Raw genomic sequence first — 26,499 nt, 5'->3', positions numbered from 1 at the left:
GCACCGGCAGGCGGACTCTCAACCACTGCGCCACCAGGGAAGCCCCAGTCCTCCAACTTCTTCATCTTCAGTACTGTTTGACTATTCTGGGTCCTTTGTCTTTTCATATGATCTTTAGAATCAGTTTGTCAATATCCACAAAATAACTTGTAATTTTAATTAATATAGCATTGACTCTATAGGTCAAGTTTGGAATACCTGCCATATTAACAATATTGGGTTATGAACATAGAATTTTTTAATATTTATGAACATAGAATATTAATTTATTTAGTTCTTTGATTTCTTTCATCAGAGTTTTCTAGTTCTTCTCATATATCTCTTGTACATATTTTGTTAGATTTATTCCTCAGTACTTTCTTGGTTCTAATGTAAATAATTATGTGTTTTTAATTTCAAATTCCTATTTTTCATTGCTGGTGTATAGGAAAGTACTTGACTTTTGTACATTAACCTTATGTTTTGCAACCTTAGCTATAATCACTTATTAGTTCCATGAGTTTTTTGATTATCCTTCAGGATTTTTACACATTCAACCATGTCATCTGCAAATAGTTTTATTTCTTACTTCCCAATCTGTATACGGTTTCTTTTTCTTGTTGCATTAGCTAGGACTTCCAGTACAATACTGAATATGAGTGGTGAGAGAAGATATCCTTCCCTTGTTCCTGCTCTTAGCGGGAAAGCCTTTAGTTCCTCACCATTAAATATGATGTTACCTGTTAGTTTTTGGTAGACGTTCTTATCAAATTGAAGAAGTTTCCTCTATTTCCAGATTCCGGAGAGGGTTTTAATAATGAATGTGTATGGAATCTTTTCATATGCTTTTTCTGCATCTATTGATATGATCATATGATTTTTCTTCTTTAGCCTGTTGATATGATAGATTAATTACTTGATTTTGAAATGTTGAGCCAGTCTTGCATGCATGGGAGAAATCCCACTTGACTGTGGTATGTAATTACTTTTCTACATTTGTTGGATTTGATTTTCTAATAATTTGTTGAGGATGTTTGCTTTTATATTCATGAGAGATATTGGTATGTAATTTTCCTTCCTTACAATGTCTTTATCTGATTTTGGTATTAGGGTAATGACAACCTCATAGAATGAGTTAGGACAGCATTCTATTTTCTGGAATAGATCACAGATGATTAGTATTTCTACCTTAGACATTTGGTAGAATTCACCAGTGAAATCATCTGTGCCTGATGCTTTCTGTTTTGAAAGTTGTTATTTATTTCCTCTAACAAATATGGACATATTCATGTTATCCATTTTTGTGTGTGTGTTTTGGTAGATTTTGTCTTTTTTGGAATTTGTTTTGTAAGTCATCTAATTTGCTGGGATACAGGTATTCATAGCATTTCCTTATTATACTTTATATTTCTGTGAGGTTGGTAGTTAAGCCCTCTTTTTCATTCTGGATTTTAGTACCTTCTCCCTTTTTATTTTCATGGTGGTTTTAGCCAAATATTTGTCATTTTGTTGATCTTTTACTTGATTTTTAAAAATTTTTTGCACCATGCGGCATGTGGGATCTTAGTTCCCCAACCAGGGATCAAACCCACGCCCCCTGCACAGAGTCTAAACCACTAGATCACCAGGGAAGTCCCTTGTTAATCTTTTAAAGAAACAAATTTTGGTTTCATTTATATATATTTTCTATTATCTCTTCCATTTATTTCTCATCTATTCCTTATTATTTCCTTCCTCTTCTTGTTTTAGGTTTTCCCCCCTAGCTTCTTAAGCTGCAAAGTTAGGTTACTGATTTGAGATTTTTTTCTTTTTTCTTTTTTCTTTTTTAAAATATAAGCATTTACAGCTATAAACTTACCTCTGTGCTGCTTTATATGCATCTCATTAGGTTCATTTTCATCTAAAAATATTTCCTAATTTTCCTTATTTTTTGTTTGACCCTTAGGGTTAATTAGTAATGTGTTTAATTTCCAAATATCTGTGAATTTCTCAAATTTCTTGTATTTCTAATTTAATATCATGTGACTGAAGGATATACTTTGTATGACTTTAATCCTTTTAAATTTATTAAGATTTGTTTCATGTCTCAGTGTGTTTTATCCTGGAGAATGTTTTATATGTATATGCTTGAGAACAATGTGTATTTTGCTCTTATGGGGTGGAGTTTCTATTGATGCCTATTATCTAAGTGATTCATAGTTTGTTCAATTCTTCTATTTTCTTGTTGACCATCTACCTAGTTGTTCTAGCTGATATTGAAACTGACTTTGAAGGCTCTACCTATTGTGAAATTGTCAATTTTTGCTTCATGTATTTTGGAGCTCTGTTTTTATGTGCATTCCATCTTTATTTAGGCATATTTATATAGTAACTTTAAAATCCTTATAATTCCAACATCTTTGTCATCTTGGTTTTTTTTGTTTTGTTTTGTTTTGTTTTCATTCAAGTTGAATATTCCTTGTTCTTGCTAGGATGAGTAAGTTTTGACTGTACCCCAATGATTTGGGTTATAATCTTATGACACTCTGATTCCTATGTAAATCTTGTTACTTGTTGATAAGCAGGAATTTAGTCATGGCTCTGTTTACACACATAGTATTTGGAGCCCCCACTGGCTGGAAAGGGAAAGGACCTTTGTTACTGCTTCATTGGAGTGATAATTCACATATTGCCCCTGTAAATGCCTGTCAGTGCCAAGTCACAACAGTAGTCAATGCCCCAGTTGTACTTACACCCTCTCAATGCATCTGCCAGCCAGGAAATGAGGTGTGCTTCATGGTTCTTGGGCTAGGTTGGCAGTCAATGCTCTAATCACATACACGATCTTTATAGATGCCCATTATTGATGGGCCAGGATGGCAGTCAGGTCTCTGCTCACACACACAGCGTCTGCATATACCCATTGCTTGGGAGGAGAGGCATTACTGCTGGGCTGGGATCTTAGGCTGTGCATACACAAGGCCTCTGCAGATGCTTACTGGCAAGAAGGGAGGATGGTGCTGCTAGCTGTTGTGCATAATAGTGTGAAAGATGGGCATTTTTAAAGTGTTCAGTTAATGCAGAGTTGGCATTGTCAATAGGGTATTGTTCTGCAGGGCAGCAACCTTCTCAGCCCTTTGGATAGGAAAAGCAAGCATACGTTGGGTGTTTTATTTTTTTGCTTTTGTTTGGTGTTTTGGTAGTTGTTTGCACCTGGTGGTATTTCTAATTTCAAGTCTCTGGTGCTCAGATAGGAATATATGGGGAGACAAAAACAACAAAACACCCAGTCTTCTGCCAGGGAACTCACCACTGGGCTGGGTTGTTATTCAAATCCCAAAGTCAATAGAGTTGGCCTTCATTACTCCAACTTTCAGATTCTTCTTAAGTTTATTTCATGTATTTTTTCCATGGACTTTAAGTCTAATAAGTGGAGAGTAATAGGGCAAAATGTGTTTACTCCATCATGTCCAGAAGTATGGTTTCTTATCTTTGCTCTTTTGCACATACAGGATATTTCTCCCCCTCCCTGCTTCTAAGATTTTCTCTTTGGCATGGATTTTAATCAATTTCGTTATGATTCCCTTGGAGTAATACCCCCTGTCCCCCATGTTTCTTGTGATTGGGATAGGTTGAACTTCACGGACCTGTGGGTTTATAATTTTCATGAAATTTGGCAAGTTTTCAACCATTATTTTAATTAATTAATTAATTGATTGATTTTTGGCTGCATTGGGTCTTCATTGCTGTGCGTGGGCTTTCTCTAGTTGTTGTGACTGGGGGCTGCTCTTCATTGTGGTGTACGGACTTCTCATTGCAGTGGCTTCTCGTTTCAGAGCATGGGCTCTAGGGTGCATGAGCTTCAGTAGTTATGGCATGCGGGCTCAGTAGTTGTGGCTCACAGGTTCCAAAGCGCAGGCTCAGTAGTTCTGGTGCGTGGGCTTAGTTGCTCCACACCACGTGGGATCTTCCCAGACCAGGCTTTGAACCCATCTCCCCTGCATTGGCAGGTGGATTCTTAACCACTGCACCACCAGGGAAGTCCCTCAGCCATTATTTCTTCAATTATTTTTTCATCCCCTGCCCATTCTTTTTCCTCTCTTCTAGGGATCTCAATTACACATAATTAGGCTAGTTGAAGTTGTCATACAGCTCTCTGATACTCTTATTTTCTCAGTCTGTTTTTCTCTGTTTCAATTTATATAGTTTTTATTGCTATGTCTTACAGTTTACTAATACTTGCTTTTGCAATGTTTAATCTATTAATCCTAGCAACTGTATTTTTATGTCTCAGACGTTGTTTTTACCTCTAGATTTGTTTGGGTCTTTTAAATATTTTCCACATTGGTACTTAACATGATCAATCTCTCTTCCTTGTTGAATATGTAGAATATAGTTATGACCTTTGTATTGTCAGTATCTATTATCAAATACAAAATCTATTTTTGTCATTTCTAGTTCTGGTTGTGTTTCTATTGATTTTTTGCATTATAGTCATGTATGCCTGCTTATTTACACTTCTGGTAAAATTTATTTACTACAGACATTATGAAAGTTACCTTCAATGTGCTTGGTATTTTTGCATTTCTATAAATATACTCAAACTTTGTTCTGTAATATACTTATGTTACCTGGAAACAATCTGTTCAAGACTTGCTTTAAGCTCTGCTAGGTGGGACTAGGAAAGCCTAATCTAGTGCTAACTCGCCTATCTACTGAGGCAATAGCTTTTTGAGTAATCTAACCAGTGCCCTATAAATTATGAGGTTTACCACTCTTGCTGATGGGGACACAAACTATTCCTGGCTCTGTGTGAGCTCCAAGGATTACCTGTGCTCTTAAGCATTTCTTTTGCTGGCCTCAGGTGGTTTCCTTGATCCCATGCACTGATGAGAATTTGGCTCAATACTCTGCCCTGCAGACTCTAGCCATCACTGCCTCCCTGGACTCCCAGCTCCATCTTGTCTACTTAGGGAGATTACAAAGCTCCCCTTGTATTCCCCCTCACAGTGCTGAGGTGTGGAAATGCTCTCTAGTCAGTAGGCTGGGTCAAGTGTGTGGATCAAATTTCTTTATACTTTCTGAGGCATTACCATTGTGTTGCCTGGTGTCCAATGTCTGAAAACCTTTATTTCTCATATTTTATCTAGTGTTTTGTTATTTTAGGCAGGAAGGTAAATCCTGCCTCTATTATTCCCATTTTGACTGGAAACAGAGTATTAAAAAAATTAATTCTGTTCTTAAGAATTGAAAGAAGAAGAAGAAAAAAAAAAGAATTGCAAGAGGACTACAGAGCTTCCATATGCCCTTCTCCCAGTTTGCCTAATACTAACATTTTACACTACTGTAGTATAATGATCAAAACCAGGACATTAACATTGGGAATACTATCATCAAATGACAGGTTTGATTGAATTTCATCAAGTTTTCTCTGCTAATGTTCCAAAAATTGAATCCACAATCCGGCATTGTATTTAGTTCCCTTGCCTTTTATGACCTAGAAAAGTTATGAACTTTTGGAGTATTGGGCAAGTTATTTTACAAAAGGGTATTCATTTTGGGTCTGCCTGCAGTTCCTTCATTATTAGAACATAGTTATGCATGTTTTGGTGAGAATACTACCCAAGTGTTTGCCCTTCTTAGTGCATCACCTTGATGCCAGTGTCTCACTGTTGTGATTATTTGGTTAAAGGGGTGTGTGCAATGTTTTATCTTTGTAATTAAATACTTGGGAGAGATACTTTGAAGCAATTCTAATATCCCATTTTTTCCTTATACTTTCACCTTCAACTCTTACCATCCATCAATGGATTTTGTATATAATTACCACTATTATTATGGTGATTTCCTATTTCCCTCATTCCCTTTACATTTATTAATTAGAATTCTTCACCATTAAATTGAACCAGAATCCTTTCTTTGCAGTAGCTAATTTTATGGTTCAGGACAGCAATAAACAGGATAGGTCTGGAACATCCCCTTGTATTTGGGGAAAGAACCCAAAGCTTCCAAGTAGGCTAGGGAAAATGTGGAAAGGGTAAAGGAACAAATGAAAATGGAAAGGAATAAATTTTATCAATTTGAGCACCAAGAAAAAGTACCAGAAAAAGTACCAAATGTTACATTTTGGTTTATCAGATTAGCAGTCTGTGAAATGACAGGAGTTCATAACAAAATTCAAAGAAAAATGTTAATGTAATGTGACCAAAATATTCATGTAATGTGAACAAAATGTAGCTGTAATTACAAATAAGGGAGACAATAAGGATGTGTTGTATTTTTTTTCATTTATTCATTAATGATTCAAAAAATAAGTGTCAAGCCACATGGTTATTTTATTTCTGTCATTAATTTTAAGTCCATATATAAGGTTTGGATAGCTCATTGTTTTAATTTGTTTGAGCAAGCAAAAAATACTAAAAACACACAAAGAAGTGTAGGGCAAGTAGCTCTGGAGTACTGCACAAGAAGAGGGAAATTAATCAGCATTGATGGTAACTCAGAATAACCAGGTAGAGTAGGATATAAGAGCAAATCAGCAGTGTGGTCACATGACAGCTCAGTAAATAGAGTGAGCTATTAATAACAACATTAATAATTATAATACAATTGAACTATTTCAAAGATATGAAATAGCAAGTATCCTAATAAAAAGGGTAATAACAGAGACCCATTCTTTTACTCTGTAGGACATGAATGATCTATCAGTTACATACTTTTATTAACTGCTAACTTAAGTAAATTACTAATAAGGAATATGTAAAGAAAACATAGCTCAGTATACCCAATGAGAAAACCTTACTTACTACTGCTGATCCTGCAAAACTGGGCAAGACACCAATCTCAAAAATTAAAATCTAATGAATGACAGTGATGTAAATGTATGTAAATATAACAGGTAAATTTTCTTATAAAAATTAATAACCAGTGGCTTTTGATCACTTTGATTATATAACCAGGTCAACTGTCATAAGAAAGAGGTGATGAGTAGCTAAGATTTGCAACCTTATTAACTGTCTCATTTTTTTGTTTTGTCTCTTCATTTTTCCTGAGTCAGGGGAGATTGCTAAAATCAAAGGTCTACTGATTTTCCAACTGCCAAAACACAGTAAGACAACACTGAACGGAGTAAAAAGGAAAATTATGAATAGATACAAAACCCAATTGAAGCCATGGTAAATAGCAGCATTGTAAACCCTCTTAATTTTAGTGACCAGTTTATAATCATTGCAATAGCTGTAGATTTTCTCCTACTTTTAAAGCTGCCTAACAAATTTAAGAGACGTAAGATTGGGTTAGAATATTTTATGAAATATTTAAAATGCTCATTTCATTTGGATGCCTACTGGTAACTGCCTCGAGGTGAAAAGGCTCCTTAAAGGAATTGTGTTGCAAAAGGTATTTAGGGAAATCTGTTTTGTCAAAACAAAATAGAAATTCAAAAAGAATTCAAACATTTGATGACAATGGAAAAGTTAAAACATCTACCATTAAAACAAAATCAAGAGAAAACAAAACAAAACAAATCTACACAAACACCTTGCAGGACCACAAAACTTTAAAACCACATAGTGTCTGGGGGTTCTAACTCTCTGGAGAAGATAAGTATGCCATATAAAACAAGTAAAAAATTAGAATGCAAAAGATATATTTGAGCAGTATTACAAATCACTAAGCCAAAAACAATAAATAGCCAAAAACACAAACACCAAAAGTAACTGTAAGCAAAACATCCCTGGACAAGAAACTCATATGAGGGCTTCCCTGGTGGTGCAGTGGTTGAGAATCCGCCTGCCGATGCAGGGGACACAGGTTCGTGCCCCGGTCTGGGAGGATCCCACATGCCGCGGAGCAGCTGGGCTCGTGAGCCATGGCCACTGAGCCTGCGCATCTGGAGCCTGTGCTCCACAACGGGCGAGGCCACAACAGTGAGAGGCCCATATACCGCCAAAAAAAAAAAAGAAAAAGAAACTCATATGAAAATAACTCAAATAATGAATAATTAGGGAAATATATTTCCCATGCATTTAAGAAATGGATTGATAGGCATCATCCTACATAAACAGATATTCAGAATGTTAATTGATATAAAAAGGAGAAATATTTGGTGATATTGAACAAAGCTGAAAGTATATCTCACTTATGAATGAATAATTCTAGTTCTAGAGTGGCCATAAAGTCTGGAAATAGATTTAATTGAGGTAGAATCTCTGCGATAACGTCTACTTAAATACACAGGTTTTTCCCCAATGAAACTCAGAAACAAATGGGCTTTATATATGTCATTCAAAAATCTTCTCACCAGTACAACTTGTTCAATGTCAAGTAAGTTGCCTGCCCACTCTAAAGGCATTCCCACATTCCTTACATTCACAGGGTTTCTTACTATTATGAATTCTCTGATGTTTTGTAAAGGATGAACTATGTCTAAAGGCCTTCCCACATGCCTTGCATTCATAAGGTTTCTCTCCAGTATGAATTCTCTGATGTTCAGTAAGGGCCGAACTATGTCTAAAGGCCTTCCCACATACCTTACATTCATAAGGTTTCTCACCACTATGAATTCTCTGATGTTGAATAAGGGCTGAAGTAAGTCTAAAGAACTTTCCACACACTTTACATTCATAAGGTTTCTGACCACTGTGAATTCTCTGATGTCGAGTAAGTTCACTACCTACTCCAAAAGCTTTCCCACATTCCTTACATTTATATGGTTTCTCACCAGTATGAATTCTCTGATGTCTAGTCAGGGATGAACTGTTTCTAAAGACCTTTCCACATGCTTTGCATTCATAGGGTTTCTTACCACTATGAATTCTCTGATGTCGAGCAAGTTCCCGACAGACTCCAAAAGTCTTCCCACATTCTTTACATGCATAAGGTTTCTCACCAGTATGAATTCTCTGATGTTCAATAAGCTGTGAACGAATTCTAAAGACCTTCTCACATTGTATACATTTGTATGGTTTCTCACCAGTATGAATTCTCTGATGTTCAGTTAGTTGTGAATGAAATCTAAAGTCCTTGCCACATTCCATACATTTGTAAGGTTTCTCATCAGTATGGATTTTCTGATGTCTAGTAAGTTGTGCATGCACTCTAAACGATTTCCTACAGAAAGTGCATTCATAAGGTTTCTCACCATCATGAATTCTTTGAAGTGCAGTGATTTTTTCAATTCTTCTAAAAGTCCTTCCATATTGCTTACATTTATAGCACTTCTGATCATCACAGTGTACACTATGGTCTTCATAAAAACTAAATGCATTCCCACATTCCATACATTTACAAGGTTTCACACCAGTATGAATATTCAGTTGTAGGGTATATGGGTCATCTACTCCAAAGGTTTTCCAATATCTACTATGTTCAGAGGTTTTCTCAGTATATATTTTCTCATATTCATCAAAGTTTAAGTCACAACTAAGGACCTTCCCATATTCCTTACAGGGCTTCTCACTATCATGAATTCTTTGTTGTAATGTAAGAGATTTATGATTTTTGTAATTGGGTACTTTTTCAGAGATGATTTTCATTTGACTGAAATATCCCACTTCAGGTCTTTGCACTTCAGTCTTCCTTTTGCTTTGCCAATCATTTCTGACAATGGAGTTCGCAAGGCCAACTAATTTACTACTTTCTATTACTTCCCACTGAGAATCATTTTTTTCAATAATGTCCTTCTCTGTAGATAAAGTCTTTTTGTCATACTTGGATTCCAAGTCTGAAAGAAAGGGAAAAAAACAATTTCTTTTTTCATGTGTAACAAAGATAAAATACTTATAAAATGCACAGGAGAAAAACTGAAAATAACTCACAGTATAAGTGAATGATTAAAATACTGTTATGAAGTTTAAGGAAAGGTAAAGAGAACTCAGAGAATGATAAGAGTATAACATAACGTTGTTAGGTTTGTGCTAAGAGAAATGGATTAAGTCAGTGGGTCTGAAATTTTGGTGTTGATCATCACCTAGTAAGCTTGTCAAGTACTGATGTTCATGAACTAATCCAGATAAACTGAATCAACACCTATAGATGTGGAATTTAGTCATCAGTATCTTGTAGACATACTGCAAATACAGATCAAAATTTGATTATTGATACATACTAACAATTTTCTGATACTTTTCTTCTTTTACAATATAATCCCAATACTTTACCATCGATAACAGGGTGCTGCTTGTAAAACAACATTTTAATCCATTATCCCCTTTCACCTAATCATTTTCACCTTCTGCATCAAACCACATTTCCTATCATTTAGAGATACCCACAAGATATTTCATTTCTCAGAAATGGAATCCTTATATACTACCTCCTTTTCGTTGTCTGGGTCTAAAAGTTACCACCCTCTGAAATTATGTACTAGCTGACTCTAAGTAAGTTAATATCTATGTCTCTATTCCAATATCTAGTTCCTTGCCCTCATACCCATTTTTCCAATTGTGTAATCTGTAATATTCTCTGTTATCATACTGTTTATTTCCTTATTAAACTCCAAAAGGACAAATAAAATCATTCTATGTGCCACTGAATAGCAAGCCCCAAGGTCATAGTAGTTCATAATTATAGGAAAAGCAAATCACTGGTTGAAAGCAATGTGAGAATAAAAGCCAATATTACAAAAAGAAGTCACTGGAGAACACATGAACACAGAACACTGGAGAATGATATGTAAAAGGTGGTGGAGGTGAGCAAGACTGTAAGGCACTTTGTAACAAAAGATCTCTTGGACCTAGCTGGAGATTGGCAATCAGATGAGGGAACAACCTAAGGAAAATCCAAAGTGACTGATATACATTGCATGATAAAAGGCAAAAATAATTTCCTGTGACTGAATTATGTATAATTAAGGTGAAATAATGCAAACACCATTATTTGACTGAAACAATAAAATCATAAATGAATGCCAGTATCAGTAAAAGTACTTCCACTTAGAAATGAAGACACTTTCTATCAAATAACTGCTTAGTTATTGTGGAAATGTAACTGAAATTACAAAACTTTCAGGGAATGGTGGCGTTGAAAATATTGCACATTAAAAATCTATGAAACTCAATACTAGTCACATAGGAAATAAGGATTTAAACACTTATATTGATAAAACTGAAAAAATGAAAACCAATGTATACATTCCATTCAAGAAGACAGAAAAGAACAAAGTGACCTAAAGAAAAGGTGAGAGGAGAATTCAATAAATATAGAATTAGAATGTGATGAATTAGAGAACATATAAATAATATAATCAACAAATATAAAAAGTGAAAGAAATCAAAGATGACATAAACAGATGGAGAAATATACCATGTTCTTGGATTGGAAGAATCAATACTGTGAAAATGACTATACTACCCAAAGCAATCTACAGATTCAATGCAATCCCCATCAAACTCCTAGTGGTATTCCTCACAGAATTAGAACAAAAAATTTTACAATTCGTATGGAAACACAAAACACCCTTATAGCCAAAGCAATCTTGAGAAAGAAAAACGGAGTTGGAGGAATCAGGCTCCCTGACTTCAAACTATACCACAAATCTTCAGTAATCAAGACAGTATGGTACTGGCACAAAAACAGAAAAGTAGATCAATGGAACAGGATAGAATGCCCTGAGATAAACCCACACACATATTGTCATCTAATTTATGAGAAGGGAAGCAAGAACATACAATGGAGAAAGGACAGCCTCTTCAATAAGTGGTGCTGGGAAAACTGGACAGCTACATGTAAAAGAATGAAATTAGAACACTCCCTAACACCATACACAAAAATAAACTCCAAATGGATTAAAGACGTAAATGTAAGACCTATTAGAGGAAAACATAGGAAAAACACTCTGACACAAACCACAGCAAGATCTTTTTTGACCCACCTCCTAGAGTAACGGAAATAAAAATAAAAATAAACAAATGGAACTTAAGAAAAAAACCAATCCAATTAAAAAATGGATGGAAGGGGCTTCCCTGGTGGCGCAGTGGTTGGGAGTCTGCCTGCCAATGCAGGGGACACAGGTTCGTGCCCCGGTCCAGGAGGATCCCACAGCTAGGCCCATGAGCCATGGCCGCTGAGCCTGCAGGTCCGGAGCCTGTGCTCCACAGCGGGAGAGGCCCGTGTAACACACACACACACACCAAAAAAAAGGATGGAAGACCTAAATAGACATTTCACCAAGGAAGACATACATATGGCCAAGAAGCACATGAAAAGATGCTCAACATCACTAATTATTAGAGAAATGCGAATCAAAACTACAATGAGGTATCACCTCATGCCAGTCAGAATGGCTATTCTCAAACAATCTAGAAACAATAAATGCTGGAAAGGGTTTGGTGAAAAGAGAACCCTCCTGCACTGTTGGTGGAAATGTAAATTGAAACAACCACTATGGAAAACAGTATGGAGGTTCCTTAAAAAACTAAAAATAGAACTACCATATGACCCAGCAATCCCACTACTAGGCATATACCCTGAGAAAAGCATAATTCAAAGAGACATGTACCACAATGTTCATTGCAGCACTATTTACAATAGCCAGGACATGGAACCAACCTAAATGTCCATTGACAAACGAATGGATAAAGAAGATGTGGCACATATATACAATGGAATATTACTCAACCATAAAAAGAAACGAAATTGAGTTATTTGTAATGAGGTTGATGGACCTAGAGTCTGTCATACAGAGTGAAGTAAGTCAGAAAGAGAAAAACAAATACCATATTCTAACACATATGCATGGAATCTTAAAAAAAAAATGGTATTGATGAACCTAGTTGCAGGGCAGGAATAAAGATGTAGACATAGAGAATGGACTTGAACACATGGGGTGGAAGGGGGAAGCTGGGGCGAAGTGAGAGAGTAGCATCGACATATATACACTACCGAATGTAAAGTAGTTAGCTAGTGGGAAGCAGTAGCATAGCACAGAGAGGTCAGCTCTGTGCTTTGCGATGACCTAGAGGGGTGGGACAGGGAGGATGGGAGGGAGGCTCATGAGGGAGGGGATATAGGGACATATGTATGCATACGGCTGATTCACTTTGGTGTACAACAGAAACTAACACAGTATTGTGAAGCAATTATACTCCAATAAAGATCTATTAAAAAAAAAAAAGTAAATGACAAATGAAAGAACCATCACAGAGGGTATTTTTAAAATGTTATAAGACTCATATGCCAACCAATTTGAAAATGTTGACTTATGAATTATTTTCTAGGTAAATAAATACTGAAAACCCCAGAAGCCATAAAAGTTGAAAAAAGAACAATTTGCTAGAAAGAGATAAAATTGTCAAAGACTTACCTCCCATGAAACAAAAAATCATAAGCATGCCTATTGCCCAGGTTGTGGCAATAAACCAGGTAATGAACCATGGCTCCTAAAATAAAGATCTGAGTCATGACCTGGAGCAGGTAAGGTAGAAGATGTGCCCTTGACTGTTGTGACAGAAGCAAGAATGTTTTATATTATTAATGAACCATAACAAAAAGACACAAATCATCAAAGGAGAGCACCATTTTGACAATACAATAATCAAAAGAGGGTAAAAAGTACTTTGTGTACTAAAACATGTTAACTAAACAACTAAAAATTTATAGCTAGTATTAATTTTTTAAAAAGGAACAAAACACATAAAACATGAAAGACCAGAAGAACTCACTTTTAACCAATTCAGGTGTTTGGTCTGGGATAGGTAAGGTATAGGGTGAGCCTGGGAAAGCTTCAGAAAGCAATAGTAAATTCAAAGAATAAAGAATCAAGTCAAAGGTACACAAAAATCCATAAGGAATTAGTATTTATACAGCTAGGCATCAACAAAGACTGTGATGGGCTAAAGTATACTAAACCAATGAAAATCAACAAATCCATAATGATACATAAATAAGAGGTCAGAAAATTTCAAGTGTACCATTCGGTGGTTTGATTCGCCATCAGGTGGCTAATTAGTTACAATCATATAAAGTGGCTAATTAACCATCAGGTGGCTAATTAGTTACAATCATATAAAGAGTATAATCAAACACTTGCTGCCTTTTCCATTAGATTTCAAGTTTATCAAGTAGCAAGAGGGTAACTAATTAAATGTATTAGAAGCAATGACGGACTTAGTACAATACTGATTTAAATGAAGGTTTTCAATTGTAAAAAGCATTAAGTGAATTGTTGATGAGGAACTGTGTATTCATAGAATGCTAAAGTAGGACCACAGAGATCCCTTTCTGACCATAATATCTGAATTAGTTCCATCATTCTTCATCCCTTTATTTTGCTTACTTTTCTTCATAGCACATATCACTATCCATGATATATTTTCTAATCATTTATTTACCTATTTATTATATATCTCACTTACTAGTATGTTAGTTCCATGACATTAAGATCTGTATTGATCTTTCTTACCATTGTACTTATAGGGCTAACACAATATCTATCTTACTGTACACACTGATTAAGTGTTGATTATATAAGTGAACAAGATTTTTTTGTTGGTGAAGACATTTATGTAAGTCTAAATACAAGAGGAACTAGGGGAAATGTTGGTTGAATTGGGGAAGATCTTAATTTGCTTCCCCAAGTATCAGGCTTTTTTCCCATAGGGGTTTAAAGGGAGTTTCCCCAAAACATCACAGGGGCCAACCTCCTCTTGGAGAGGCTGGGCTTTTTACACTGGTGATGGCTTTCCTTGCTTCATCAAGTCCTCACTCATTTAGCCCCGTTTACTTGTCACATTCCTTGTAACCCTCCAGGGCAACTTCCCTTCCACTAATAAGGTAGTCAAAACTGGCTTAGAAATGGAACACTCTGCTTACAACAAAGAAATGTAACATAATATATAGAAATATATAAGAATCATAACCAATTCTAAAAAACACTTTTGAGAACTGGTTAAGTTTTTAATAAAAGAGGTTGAAATGAAAGACTTCAGAGAAGAGAAATATGAGAAGATTGAAAGAACATTTACCTTAGAGTGACCACAGAATTACAAAGTATAAAGAGAGTATAAATTTTCTGACCTCTTATTTATGTGTCATTATGGATTTGTTGATTTTCATTGGTTTAGTATACTTTAGCCCATCATAGTCTTTGATTGTTAATGGCTAGCTGTATAAATACTTTACCAGATAGGTAAATAAATGTCTTCTTTTATTTAAACCCATGCTATCTCTTTGCCTTGAGAGGCAGTATGTTGTAACAGCTAAGAATATCAATTTTGGTGTCAGACTGCTTGGGTAAGAAAACGTGCTTCTGACACTAACTAGCTATGTAACCCTGGAGGGGTAGTCTAAATACTATTTGTCTTAGCAATCTCTTCAAAGAACAATAATGCAAGTAGTATTTATGCCATAGGGTTGTAGAATTAGATAACTCGGTATATTAAAAGGGCTTAAATCAGGGCCTGGTACAAGGCAAGAACTATGTGAGCTGAGAGGAAAACAAGGAGCTTTCTAAAACATTAAAAGGTCCTTGCTGGAATACTGACTTAACATTAAATGCAAAGTTCTTTAACCCCATAGCAGGTGTAAGGCAACACTTGTGTCAGGCAATGAATATGACTTCTATTTGCAAATGTAACAATATAAATTATACAATTTCTTTTAATAATCATAACAACTCAGGACACAGTATTTTAGCTGTTCTCCCAGAAAGTGGGTAAGAAAGTAATAAAGAAATTTTAGCAATTCTGGGCTCAAACACAATATAATAGATATCTCAAAGGATACGGTATATGTATCCTAGAAGTCAAATCCAAGGACTTCCCTGGTGGCGCAGTGGTTAAGAATCCACCTGCCAGTGCAGGAGACACAGGTTCAAGCCCTGGTCTGGGAAGATCCCACATGCCATGGAGCAACTAAACCCGTGCGCCAGGGAGAAGGAGGGGAAATTGGCGGAAGAGTAAGACGTGGAGATCACCTTCCTCCCCACAGATACACCAGAAATACATCTACATGGGGAACAACTCCTACAGAACTCCTACTGAACGCTGGCAGAAGACCTCAGACCTCCCAAAAGGCAAGAAACTCCCCACATACCTGGGTAGGGCAAAAGAAAAAAGAATAAACAGAGACAAAAGGACAGGGACGGGACCTGCACCAGTGGGAGGGAGGTGTGAAGGAGGAAAGGTTTCCACACACTAGGAAGCCCCTTAGTGGGTGGAGACTGCGGGTGGCGGAGGGGGAAGCTTCGGAGCTGTGGAGGACAGCGCAGACACAGGGGTGCGGAGGGCAAAGCGGAGAGATTCCTGCACATTGGATTGGTGCCGACCGGCATTCACCAGCCCGAGAGGCTTGTCTGCTCACCCGCAGGGCCGGACGGGGCTTGGAGCTGAGGCTTGGGCTTCGGTCGGAGCGCAGGGAGAGGACTGGGGTTGGTGGCGTGAACACAGCCTGCAGGGGGTTAGTGCACCACGGCTAGCCGGGAAGGAGTCGGGGGGGAAAAGTCTGGAGCTGCTGAAGAGGCAAGAGACTTTTTCTTCCCTCTTTGTTTCCTGGTGCGTGAGGAGAGGGGATTAAGAGTGCTGCTTAAAGGTGCTCCAGAGACGGGCGCGAGCAACGGCTAAAAGCGCGGACCCCAGAGATGCGCAAGCCTGTGTGCAAGCACAGTTCACTATCACCACCTCCCTTCCCTGGAGCCTGTGCAGCCTGCAACTGCCAGAGCCCCATGAATCAGGGACAACTTCCCCAGAAGAATGCATGGCATGCCTCAGGCTGGTGCAACATCACACTGGCCTCTGATGCTGCAGGCTGGCCCTGCACTCCGTACCCCTTCCTCCCCCCGACCTGAGTGAGCCAGAGCCCCCGAAGCAGCTGCTCCTTTAACCCCGTCCTGTCTGAGCGAAGAACAGACGCCCTCCGGCGACCTACACGCAGAGGCGGGGCCAAATCCAAAGCTGAACCCCGGGAGCTGTGCGAACAAAGAAGAGAAAGGGAAATCTCTCCCAGCAACCTCAGAAGCAGTGGATTAAAGCTCCACAATCAGCCTGATGTACCCTGCATCTGTGGAATACATGAATAGACAACGAATCATCCCAAATTGAGGAGGTGGACTTTGAGAGCAAGATTTATGATTTTTTCCCCTTTTCCTCTTTATCCGTGTGGATGAAAGGCTCTTGGTGCTGCAGCCAGGAGTCAGTGCTGTGCCTCTGAGGTGGGAGAGCCAAAGTCAGGACACTGGTCCACAAGAGACCTCCCAGCTCCAAATAATATCAAATGGTGAAAATCTCCCAGAGATCTCCATCTCAACACCAGCACCCAGCTTCACTCAACGACCAGCAAGCTACAGTGCTGGACACCCTATGCCAAACAACTAGCAAGACAGGAACACAACCCCACCCATTAGCAGAGAGGCTGCCTAAAATCATAAGAAGTCCACAGACACCCCAAAACACACCACCAGACGTGGACCTGCCCACCAGAAAGACAAGATCCACCTCATCCACCAGAACACAGGCACTAGTCCCCTCCACCAGGAAGCCTACACAACCCACTGAACCAACCTTAGCCACTGGGGACAGACACCAAAAACAACAGGAACTACAAACCTGCAGCCTACAAAAAGAAGACCCCAAACACAATAAGATAAGCAAAATGAGAAGACAGAAAAACACACAGCAGATGAAGGAGCAAGATAAAAACCCACCAGACCTAACAAATGAAGAGGAAATAGGCAGTCTACCTGAAAAAGGATTCAGAATAATGATAGTAAAGATAATCCAAAATCTTGGAAATAGAATAGACAAAATGCAAGAAACATTTAACAAGGACCTAGAAGAACTAAAGATGAAACAAGCAATGATGAACAACACAATAAATGAAATTAAAAATACTAGAAGGGATCAATAGCAGAATAACTGAAGCAGAGGAACGGATAAGTGACCTGGAAGATAAAATAGTGGAAATAACTACTGCAGAGCAGAATAAAGAAAAAAGAGTGAAAAGAACTAAGGACAGTCTCAGAGAACTCTAGGACAACATTAAACACACCAACATTCGAATTATAGGGGTTCCAGAAGAAGAGAAAAAGAAAGGGACTGAGAAAATATTTGAAGAGATTATAGTTGAAAACTTTCCTAATATGGGAAAGGAAATAGTTAATCAAGTGCAGGAAGCACAGAGTCCCATACAGGATAAATTCAAGGAGAAATACACCAAGACACATAGTAATCAAACTGTCAAAAATTAAATACAAAGAAAACATATTAAAAGCAGCAAGGGAAAAACAACAAATAACACACAAGGGAATCCCCATAAGGTTAACAGCTGATCTTTCAGCAGAAACTCTGCAAGCCAGAAGGGACTGGCAGGACATATTTAAAGTGATGAAGGAGAAAAACCTACAACTAAGATTACTCTACCCTGCAAGGACCTCATTCAGATTTGATGGAGAAATTTAAACCTTTACAGACAAGCAAAAGCTGAGAGAGTTCAGCACCACCAAACCAGCTTTACAACAAATGCTAAAGGAACTTCTCTAAGCAAGAAACACAAGAGAAGGAAAAGACCTACAATAACGAACCCAAAACAATTAAGAAAATGGGAATAGGAACATACATATCGATAATGACCGTAAATGTAAATGGACTAAATGCTCCCACCAAAAGACTCAGACTGGCTGAATGGATACAAAAACAAGACGCTGTCTACAAGAGACCCAGATGGACTAAATGCTCCCACCAAAAGACTCAGACTGGCTGAATGGATACAAAAAAAAGACGCTGTCTACAAGAGACCCAGTTCAGACCTAGAGACACATACAGACTGAAAGTAAGGGGATGAAAAAAGATATTCCATGCAAATGGAAACCAAAAGAAAGCTGGAGTAGCAATTCTCATATCAGACAAAATAGACTTTAAAATAAGGACTATCAGAAGAGACAAAGAAGGACACTACATAATGATTAAGGGATCGATCCAAGAAGAAGATATAACAATTGTAAATATTTATGCACCCAACATAGGAGCACCTCAATACATAAGGCAAAAACTAGCAGCCATAAAAGGGGAAATCGACAGTAACACATTCATAGTAGGGGACTTCAACACCCCACTTTCACCAATGGACAGATCATCCAAAATGAAAATAAATAAGGAAACACAAGCTTTAAATGATACATTAAACAGGATGGACTTAATTGATATTTATAGGACACTCCATCCAAAAACAACAGAATACACATTTTTCTCAAGTGCTCATGGAACATTCTCCAGGATAGATCATATCTTGGGTCACAAATCAAGCCTTGGTAAATTTAAGAAAATTGAAATTATATCAAGTATCTTTTCCGACCACAACGCCATGAGACTAGATATCAATTATAGGAAAAGAGCAGTAAAAAATACAAACACATGGAGGCTAAACAATACACTACTTAATAACGAAGTGATCACTGAAGAAATCAAAGAGGAAATTAAAAAATACCTAGAAACAAATGACAATGGAGATACAACGACCCAAAACCTATGGGATGCAGCAAAAGCAGTTCTAAGAGGGAAGTTTATAGCAATACAAGCCCACCTTAAGAAGCAGGAAACATCTCGAATAAACAACCTAACCTTGCACCTCAAGCAATTAGAGAAAGAAGAACAAAAAAACCCCAGAGTTAGCAGAAGGAAAGAAATCATAAAAATCAGATCAGAAATAAATGAAAAAGAAATGAAGGAAACAATAGCAAAGATCAATAAAACTAAAAGCTGGTTCTTTGAGAAGATTAACAAAATTGATAAACCATTAGCCAGACTCATCAAGAAAATAAGGGAGAAGACTCAAATCAATAGAATCAGAAATGAAAAAGGAGAAGTAACAACTGACACTGCAGAAATACAAAAAATCATGAGGGATTACTACAAGCAACTCTATGCCAATAAAATGGACAATCTGGAAGAAATGGACAAATTCTTAGAAATGCACAAACTGCCAAGACTGAATCAGGAAGAAATAGAAAATATGAACAGACCAATCACAAACACTGAAATTGAAACTGTGATTAAAAATCTTCCAACAAACAAAAGCCCAGGACCAGATGGCTTCACAGGCGAATTCTATCAAACATTTAGAGAAGAGCTAACACCTATCCTTCTCAAACTCTTCCAAAATATAGCAGAGGGAGGAACACTCCCAAACTCATTCTACGAGGCCACCATCACCTTGATACCAAAACCAGACAAGGATGTCACAAAGAAAGAAAACTACAGGCCAATATCACTGATGAACATAGATGCAAAAATCCTCAACAAAATACTAGCAAACAGAATCCAACAGCACATTAAAAGGATCATACACCATGATCAAGTGGGGTTTATTCCAGGAATGCAAGGATTCTTCAATATACGCAAATCTATCAATGTGATTAACCATATTAACAAATTGAAGGAGAAAAACCATATGATCATCTCAATAGATGCAGAGAAAGCTTTTGACAAAATTCAACACCGATTTATGACAAAAACCCTGCAGAAAGTAGGCATAGAGGGAACTTTCCTCAACATAATAAAGGTCATATATGACAAACTCACAGCCAACATCATCCTCAATGGTGAAAAACTGAAAGCATTTCCACTAAGATCAGGAACAAGACAAGTTTTTCCACTCTCACCACTCTTATTCAACATAGTTTTGGAAGTTTTAGCCACAGTGATCAGAGAAGAAAAGGAAATAAAAGGAATCCAAATCGGAAACGGAGAAGTAAAGCTGTCACTGTTTGCAGATAACATGATACTATACATAGAGCATCCTAAAGATGCTACCAGAAAACTACTAGAGCTAATCAATGAACTTGGTAAAGTAGCAGGATACAAAATTAATGCACAGAAATCTCTGGCATTCCTATACACTAATGATGAAAAATCTGAAAGTGAAATCAAGAAAACACTCCCATTTACCACTGCAACAAAAGAATAAAATATCTAGGAGTAAATCTACCTAAGGAGACAAAAGACCTGTATGCAGAAAATTATAAGACACTGATGAAAGAAGTAAAGATGATACAAATAGATGGAGAGATATACCATGTTCTTAGATTGGAAGAATCAACATTGTGAAAATGACTCTACTACCCAAAGCAATCTACAGATTCAATGCAATCCCTATCAAACTACCACTGGCATTTTTCACAGAACTAGAACAAAAAATTTCACAATTTGTATGGAAACACAAAAGACCCCCAAATAGCCAAAGCAATCTTGAGAATGAAAAACGGAGCTGGAGGAATCAGGCTCCCTGATTTCAGACTATACTACAAAGCTACAGTAATCAAGACAGTATGGTACTGGCACAAAAACAGAAAGATAGATCAATGGAACAGGATAGAAAGCCCAGAGATAAACCCACGCACATATGGTCACCTTATCTTTGATAAAGGAGGCAGGAATGTACAGTGGAGAAAGGACAGCCTCTTCAATAAGTGGTGCTGGGAAAACTGGACAGGTACATGTAAAAGTAGATTAGATCACTCCCTAACACCATACACAAAAATAAGCTCAAAATGAATTAAGACCTAAATGTAAAGCCAGAAACTATCAAACTCTTAGAGGAAAACATAGGCAGAACCCTCTATGACATAAATCACAGCAAGATCCTTTTTGAGCCACCTCCTAGAGAAATGGAAATAAAAACAAAAATAAACAAAGGGGACCTAATGAAACTTAAAAGCTTTTGCACAGCAAAGGAAACCATAAACAAGACCAAAAGACAACCCTCAGAATGGGAGAAAATATTTGCAAATGAAGCAGCTGACAAAGGATTAATCTCCAAAATTTATAAGCAGCTCATGCAGCTCAATAACAAAAAAACAAACAACCTAATCCAAAAATGGGCAGAAGACCTAAATAGACATTTCTCCAAAGAAGATATACAGACTGCCAACAAACACATGAAAGAATGCTCAACATCATTAATCATTAGAGAAATGCAAATTAAAACTACAATGAGATATCATCTCACACCAGTCAGAATGGACATCATCAAAAAATCTACAAACAATAAATGCTGGAGATGGTGTGGAGAAAAGGGAACACTCTTGCACTGCTGGTGGGAATGTGAATTGGTTCAGCCACTATGGAGAACAGTATGGAGGTGCCTTAAAAAACTAAAAATAGAACTACCATATGACCCAGCAATGAACATTGTAAATGTTCATTGCAGCTCTATTTACAATAGCCCGGAGATGGAAACAACCTAACTGTCCATCATCGGATGAATGGATAAAGAAGATGTGGCACATATATACAATGGAATATTACTCAGCCATAAAAAGAAACGAAATTGGCTATTTGTAATGAGGTGGATGGACCTAGAGTCTGTCATACAGAGTGAAGTAAGTCAGGAAGAGAAAGACAAATACCATATGCTAACACATATATATGGAATTGAAGAAAAAAAAATGTCATGAAGAACCTAGGGGTAAGACAGGAATAAAGACACAGACCTACTAGAGAATGGACTTGAGAATATGGGGAGGGGGAAGGGTAAGCTGTGACAAAGCAAGAGAGAGGAATGGACATATACACACTACCAAATGTAAGGCAGAAAGGTAGTGGAAAGCAGCCGCATAGTACAGGGAGATCAGCTCGGTGCTTTGTGACCACCTGGAAGGGTGGGATAGGGAGGGTGGGAGGGAGGGAGATGCAAGAGGGAAGAGATATGGGAACATATGTATATGTATAACTGATTCACTTTGTTATAAAGCAGAAAATAACACACCATTGTAAAGCAATTATACTCTAATAAAGATGTAAAAAAAAAACAAAAAAACCCGTGTGCCACAACTACTGAGCCTGTGCTCTACAGCCTGTGAGCCACAACTACTGAGCCCTCATGCCACAACTACTGAAGCCTGCTCACCTAGAGCCCATGCTCCACATAAAAGAAGCCACAGCAATGGGAAGCATGTGCACTGCACTGAAAAGTAGTCCCCACTCACCACAACTAGAGAAAGCCTACACGCAGCAACAAAGTCCCAACACAGCCAAAAATAAATGAAGGTAGAAATTATAAGAGACTGAGAAGGGACTTCATAGAAATTACATGAAGTTTCTTAAAAGATAGATTTGAGTTTACTGAATGTCAACTGATATTCTATAGAACATATTCTAAATTATGTAAACAGCTAAATTTACCCAGTGAGACCAAGTTGCTGTAATTTTCCATCATCACGTCCCAGTACAAGTCCCTCTGAGCAGAATCCAGATACTCCCATTCCTCCTGAGAGAAGCTGATGACCACATCCCTGAATGTCACCAATTCCTGAAACAACAAACCACATAAGTAAAATTAAAGGAAACATTTTTGAGTAAAAGATAAGAAATAAAGAGTTGAATTAAACTATTTTATATAGAATGGATAAACAACAAGGGACTACTGTATAGCACAGGGAACTATATTCAATATCCTGTAATAAACCATAATGGAAAAGAATATGAAAAAGAATATATATCTGTATAACTGAATCACTTTGCTGTACAACAAAAATTAACACAACATTGTAAATCAACTATACTTCAATAATATAAATTTTTAAAAAAAGAAAAAAGAATTGCATTACAGGAAGGGGTCTAATAGTAAGTACATCGGCCAGGGGTAGAAGCCTATGGTATGGGAAGTAAGGGAATTAATGCTTCCAAACCAGACTATCTACAGATGTTTAAAGAATCCTTCTGATTCAGAGAAATCTTCCTGCATGCTATGGGATTTCTTAGCTAAGCACGTCTGGAAATAAACAAAATGAACGTATTATCAATAATAGTGAATTTCTACATCCTCGTTCCTCTGTAAAGGAAAAATATCTAGCTTAGAAAATGGGATATGAAAAATATTTTAAAATTTCTTACAACACCAAGTTCATCACTGTTAATCACCATTTCACATTATATAAGAATTATAACTTCTAATGAAAAATTATTTATTAAATGCTTTTTAGTGGCTACAGAGTAGTCTGCTTGGAGGAAATATATCAGCCTTAATTATATTTAGACATATAAGTTGGATAAGATCTCCTCCAATTCTGAAATCTACAGTAATCTATTTATGTCTGATTGAGACTAGTCAACATCAAATCCAGTCTACCTGGAAAAATAGGTCTGTTCAGAAGTACAGACTTTGCCCATATGTCATCAAATGGATCCATTTGCTCTTTTTCTCTACCCAAGAGTATGAAAAAGGCTGGTAAATGCCTCCATATAGGGATTCCATTTCTACCCTATAGCTGCTCTGAACAAAACACTGAACACATAGGATGTTGAACATTATTTGGAGGATAGGCACATAGGAGGTACAGTGTGCTGTTTGACTCCAACTCTCACTAGAAAGTGAAAATGGGGATTTTTATGGGGATGTGGGGTAGGCTCTTAGGGCTGCTTTCTGGGAAGATTCAGACAAATGAAATGTTCACAAAGGAGAGAGAAATAGCAACTTACACGGTCCATGGTTAGAACTGTAAAGAATTGATCAGGGAATTCCACTTCTGGTATGACAGCATGAGGAGCTCCACCGACATGCTCCCCATTGAAACTGGTAAAAATTATATATAAAAACATAGAGCAAATGAAGAAACATTTGTAAATCTACTAAAACTTATTAAGAACTGTGAAAGTCTGCAGTATCTTAATTTAACCTGCACCCTTCCTTGTCCATCCCATCCTAGTGAGAAAAAGATTCCACTGCAAACTAGTACAGCCAAGGACACAAACTTCCTCACCACTCATGTCCTGTTCCCAGTCAGATAACTATCTTCCTGGGAGGAGTAGAACATCAGCATTTCTCATTCTGCCCCCAGCTACCTGTTGCTCAGGCAAATGCAACAAAGGAATGGAGATTTTCTTCTGCCTAGTAGCCACACAAGAATTGTAGGTTGTACCATGGGTGTGGCACTGCTGAGAATACTGGGGTTCCAACTGTCTTTGCCTTGGCTCATAGGGCAGGAGTTCCATGCCACAAGAGGCAAGTTGAGACCTAGGACTGCTGCCCAATCCCCTCCACGGCCCTTTCCAAAGGAACTGCCTTCATTTGCAACAGAGTGTGAAGAAGTTCAAGGGTAAGGACATTCTCAAAAACACTGGAAATTTTCGTGAAAGGCTATTGGGAGAATATTGAAAAATTCATTGGAGATAAATACTAAACTGTAGGCTGGCTAGTTTGTCAGAAAGGATCAGAGAAAGATACTTGGGGAGCCCTTCATATTGTCAGAACAAATCTCAGACATTGACTTGATTTCATTAGTCTGCGAAGCAGTGTAACCCCACAGCATTACTGAAAACAATAGTGCTATCAGTCACAATCAGTGGATCCTAACAGCTTGGTGTGGTCAGGTAAAGAGACACTCAAAGACAGCCCTGTCAAAACCACTGTCATCTAAGGGTAACTGTGGTAATAGCAAAGTCTATACCCCAAGGAGCAACATCAGAGATTTACACTATGGGGGAGATAGATTTCACTTCATTAATCTAGCCAGTCACTAAACAAGAAAGCAAATAACAATAACAGGCCTGGGGAGAAGAAGGAGACAAAAGTACCAGAGTTACAACAGCTATCTAAAATATCTACTTTCCACAACAAGAGACAGGTGAAGAAATAGGAAAATATAACCCATAAACCAAAAACGCTAAAGCCAAAACCAAACAGACAACAGAAACTGCCTGTGAGAAAGTAACCAGATTTAACAAAGACTTCAAAGTAGCCGTTATAAATATGTTCAATACACAAAGGAACCCATGCTTAAAGTAAATGAAGGTATGATCACAATGTCATATCAAATAAAGAATCAGTGAAGAGATAGAAGTTATTTAATATCACCAGATGGAAATTCTGGAGTTGAAAAGTATTAACTAAAATGAAAATTTCACTAGAGTAACTCAACTGCAGATGTGAACTGGGCAGAAAAAAAAGTACTAGAAAACTTAAAGATAACGTGACAGAGATCATGCAATCTGAAGAACAAAGGAAGAAAAATGAAAAGAGCATCAGAGAAATGTTGGACGCCATTAAGCATACACCTGTAATAAGCGTAACAGAAAAGAGGAAAGGCACATTTTAATATATTCAAATAAACAATGGATGAAAAGTTCCCAGGACTTCTCTGGTGGTCCAGTGGTAAAGAATCTGCCTTCCAATGCAGGGGACATGGGTTTGAGCCCTGGTCTGGGAAGATCCCACGTGCCGTGGAGCAACTAAGCCCGTACGCCACAACCACTGAGCCTGTGCTCTAGAGCCCGCGAGCCACAAGTACTGAAGCCCGCACACCTAGAACCCGTGCTCCGCAACAAGAGAAGCCACTGCAATGAGAAGGCTGCGCACTGCAACAAAGAGTAGCCCCTACTCGCCGCAACTAGAGAAAGCCTGCACGCAGCAACAAAAGACCAAGTGCAGCCAAAAATAAATAAAAATTTTTTTTAAAAATCAACTGTATAAAGTAATTCATATATATGTATACACATACATAAATATTATATACATGGGCTTCCCTGGTGTCGCAGTGGTTGAGAGTCCACCTGCCGATGCAGGGGACACGGGTTCGTGCCCTGGTCTGGGAAGATTCCACGTGCCGCGGAGAGG

General features: G+C 37.6%; 1 protein-coding gene across 1 annotated transcript in view; it reads right to left on the bottom strand.

Annotated features, from left to right (window-relative positions):
- Positions 1–2,919: 2,919 nt before the first annotated feature.
- The window catches only part of LOC103080108 (zinc finger protein 529), a 33,137-nt gene continuing 9,557 nt past the window's right edge, over positions 2,920–26,499 (bottom strand). The window contains exons 3-6 of the mRNA XM_007471100.1: positions 24,366–24,459; positions 23,070–23,196; positions 8,305–9,682; positions 2,920–3,052 (exon numbers count right to left, since the gene is read on the bottom strand). Coding sequence (XP_007471162.1) covers positions 2,920–3,052; positions 8,305–9,682; positions 23,070–23,196; positions 24,366–24,459 — 1,732 coding nt within the window. The remainder of the gene's footprint in view (positions 3,053–8,304; positions 9,683–23,069; positions 23,197–24,365; positions 24,460–26,499) is intronic.

Source organism: Lipotes vexillifer, unplaced genomic scaffold, assembly GCF_000442215.2.
Source record: "Lipotes vexillifer unplaced genomic scaffold, Lipotes_vexillifer_v1.1 scaffold182, whole genome shotgun sequence".
NCBI classification, from domain to species: domain Eukaryota; kingdom Metazoa; phylum Chordata; class Mammalia; order Artiodactyla; family Lipotidae; genus Lipotes; species Lipotes vexillifer.
The sequence above is the reverse complement of the archived record's forward strand: the minus strand, read 5'-3'. Positions and strand labels throughout refer to the sequence as shown.